Source organism: Hordeum vulgare, chromosome 7H, assembly GCF_904849725.1.
Source record: "Hordeum vulgare subsp. vulgare chromosome 7H, MorexV3_pseudomolecules_assembly, whole genome shotgun sequence".
In the NCBI taxonomy this organism is placed as follows: Eukaryota; Viridiplantae; Streptophyta; class Magnoliopsida; order Poales; family Poaceae; genus Hordeum; species Hordeum vulgare.
In genome coordinates, this window is record NC_058524.1 from 125,463,778 (window position 1) to 125,467,185 (window position 3,408).

Sequence of the window (3,408 nt, forward strand, 5' to 3'; positions counted from 1 at the left end):
ACCATCATGTCGATAATACATATAATTTTTTCCGTGCTCGTTCGGCTAAATATTTATCCACGTCGCTTATTTACGCCTAATCTCACCAATTTATATGCGTACCCACTCATGATTCAACAAGCGACAACAAAGATCTCACCAAAAACATGATGACAATGGCAGTGAGTTATTTACATCTGTGCAAAAGAAACACCTGGCCACACGCATAAGACATCTGCACAGGATGAGGGCAAGGAAAACAACCATAAAGCATTGCCAGAGGCCCGACAACCCACTCGATTTCGGGATCAGTATGAGTCCTCGTGACGATGTGAGGGTGGACCGAACGAGGGAGAGGAGAGTGGTAGTTTCTGTCGATCAGATTTTAGACTAATCGGTCAAACAAGGCTTGCAACCGGGTGGGCTTCGCTCATGTTGTATTTTAAATTTTTATGGCTGCCACTCGACACGGCGGCCAATTTTAATAATCTTTTTCCTATCAAAAAGCTCTGATTGGGTCTAATTAAATCGGATTATGTGTTATGTATGGTATAATGTGTTTGCCCCTTAATTGAAATTGATTGTGAACTGCATGATAGCATATTAAAGTATTAAGTCTAAATTTCATTCTATATGCACTTCATCAATTTTCTAAATATATATACGTAGAGGATGTAAGTGCTTCTTACCACCGGCCATTTCGATATAATGCATTCTTAAGGAGTATAACATAAGTGTGGGGTATAATACATAGAGGATGTAAGTGCTTCTTACCACCAACCATTTCGATATAATGCATTCTTAATGAGTATAACATAAGTGTGGGGTATAACACATACGCTCCCTATTACCGTTTTTTTTAGATCTCTCTATTGCGGTTTGTTGAGCCTATGTCATTGTTATTTTTGTTTGTAAGTTTATTGTATTTCCTCGTCCGGTTAGATTATGGGATGCATTAAATTATTCAAGCAAAAGATTAAAAGAAAATTACCTTGTAATATTTCTACTCAATTGTCATGACATGCATCTAACACAGTTAAGAAAGATTAAATCAATATATGTATTTCTTCTACATGTAGGCATGCTCTCCCTGTCTTCAAGGATGCTGCCATGCCACGCTGATGGATGTTTTGATGGACAAAATCATTTTTACTATACATTTCCACGGTCGCCTTTCTTACTATAGATTGAAAGCCAACCACGATCCGACGACCCATGGTGTGTAGATGATACACTGGCAAGGCGTTTCAAGGGACGAGGAGGAGCTTGCGATTTTAAGGGACGAGGAGGAGCTTGCGATTTCCGGTCTACCCGATCTACTTACGCATGTGGAGGACCAGGAGCGTTTGTGATTTCTATGAAGAAAAGCACGGGCGTCCCCCGATGCAACACACATATTCTTTTGCTATTGGATATAAAAAATAATGCATAATGGCACATGAAGCACGTTGTGTTTTTTTTTGCCCGATGTAACGCATGGGCATTTGTACTATATATATATTATATATATATTAGGGAGAGATTAGGAGGAGATAAAAAATAGCGTTGACAACTGACGAAGCAGTATGTTAACTGGAATAACTGTGTAAATCTAGGTGAGCTATGTGAGCCGTCCGATGGAGTTCCTGTGGACCATACGATTGCTATGATTAGTTAATTATGTTAATCCTTGCTTTTCTTAATTACCAAGGCAGTTACTTTTGGCATGTCGGTTGCTCATGTCCCTTTGTACAAACACCCCTTGGAGGCATCCTTTGTAATCCTATATAAGACATCATCATCAATGAAAAGGAGACAGTTGAATCATTTGTTGTCTCTCTTGTTTGTTTATCGATTCCATTCAATACATTATCAGCACGCTCCCGGATGAGCGATCCCATCGGCCTCACAACAAGACGCAAGACGAGGAGAGACCAAAGCGACGATGTCCCGAAGAAAAGTCGTGGCCTTTGTCTTGCATCTGCATAGACCGGCGGCGCTCGAGGCCACGCCCCTGGCCAGCCCTCTGCAGCGATGCCGTCGGCCCCGTCGCTAGCCACGGTAAGGCCGTCCCCACGAGCGGGTCTCGCGTCCGTGGTACCCAGCGAGCGGCAGTTCTGCATCGGTGGTTGGGTGTGACGTTGGAGCCGTCCTCAGCGAGAGCATCCGTCTACAATATCAAGATCATGCAAAGACCAAACTGCTACAAGAACAAGGTGTCTATTTTCCAATTTAACAATTGCAATGAGGAGTTAGTACCTTTTGTCCTCGAGATCTTGGATCGCTCGTTCCTACGGAGGAGGAGTGGTTCTCGAGATCTTGCCCGCCTGGCTGTGCTCCAGGGAAGCCAGATGTGGAATTGACCTCTCAGGCTTCTCGTGTTGCCGCTCGCCGGCCGCGCTGCACGGGCAGCAGCGCAAGATCCCGTCGGTGTCGCCGCCCACGCCGTGCGTGCCGCCCAAGCCACGCGCGGCACGAGGCCGTGGTCGTACCCGTCCGCGTTGTGGGCGCTCGCGCCTGCTTGCGTCGGACAGTGGCCGCGTCCGCCCGCACCATGGGCGCTCGCGCCTGCCCACACCGAGTCGTGGCCGCCCGCGCCGGGCTGTGTCCGCATCCGCCCGCGCCATGGACGCCCGCCCGTGCCATGACAGGATCGGCCCCACCACCACCTCTGGGCTCCGCCTCTCTCCTCTCTTCCGCCGACAGCGTGGCTCGCGCCGCCAACGCCGAACCCATTCCGCCATTGCCGGAGATGGCTGCGGGCCTATGCAGCAGCGCCGGCTCGTGGGATCCGTCCCACCGCTGGAAGACCGCCGTGTCCCCGTCGGCGACCAGCCGGTGAACGCACGGAGGAGAGGGGGAGTGCGACGACAGCTCTGCCTTCGAACGCGTTGTGCAGGTGGTGGAGCGGTTACAGGTGTAATCCTCATCAGGAACCGCACAGGAGAAGGAAAGGGGAAAAGCTTATCCCTATGGCCATTTTGCAGTAAGGTCACTGAATTTGGAGGGATTAGCAAAACAAGGCTAAACAGTGGTCCAGATTAGTTTTGCCACAATTCCCATCTTGTTATGGGATTTCACAAATTGGTCATGTTAACAGTGCCATTTATTAGCATTCACGTGTTATGGTATTTGTCTTAAATACTATATTTTCTATTGAGTACCGATGTATTCCAGATCCTAAGTTGATGTTATATATTTTCACGTTTCTCACGTGTCGATATTAATTATGTCTATTTGCAATTTGAGATTTTTAGTCTCTTGCAAAGATAAATTCACTACATCTATAATACTGATTTGCAATTGAGAATTTTCTTCTTTCGTAAAACAATCTCATTACGATTGAGATTAATTTTCTCTCTCAAAATATTAATTCACTTTGCTGAACTATCTTGCAACTTGATACAAGACCATCTCATTTAATTTGAGGTCCATACAATTCAAGTTTTC

The 3,408-nt window shown here is 46.3% G+C and overlaps 1 protein-coding gene across 1 annotated transcript; it reads right to left on the bottom strand.

Annotated features, from left to right (window-relative positions):
* Positions 1 to 1,759: 1,759 nt before the first annotated feature.
* LOC123407528 lies at positions 1,760 to 3,198 on the bottom strand. The gene is made up of 2 exons (XM_045100687.1): positions 2,218 to 3,198; positions 1,760 to 2,128 (listed from the first exon to the last, which is right to left on the bottom strand). Exon 1 carries the CDS (start codon positions 2,886 to 2,888, stop codon positions 2,250 to 2,252), a length of 639 nt encoding a protein of 212 aa, XP_044956622.1. The 5' UTR covers positions 2,889 to 3,198; the 3' UTR covers positions 1,760 to 2,128; positions 2,218 to 2,249.
* Between the last annotated feature and the right edge of the window lie 210 nt (positions 3,199 to 3,408).

Coding starts and splice junctions, on each gene's coding strand:
- LOC123407528 (XM_045100687.1), bottom strand. CDS start 2,888: ATGAGGATTACACCTGTAACCGCTCCACCACCTGCACAACGCGTTCGA.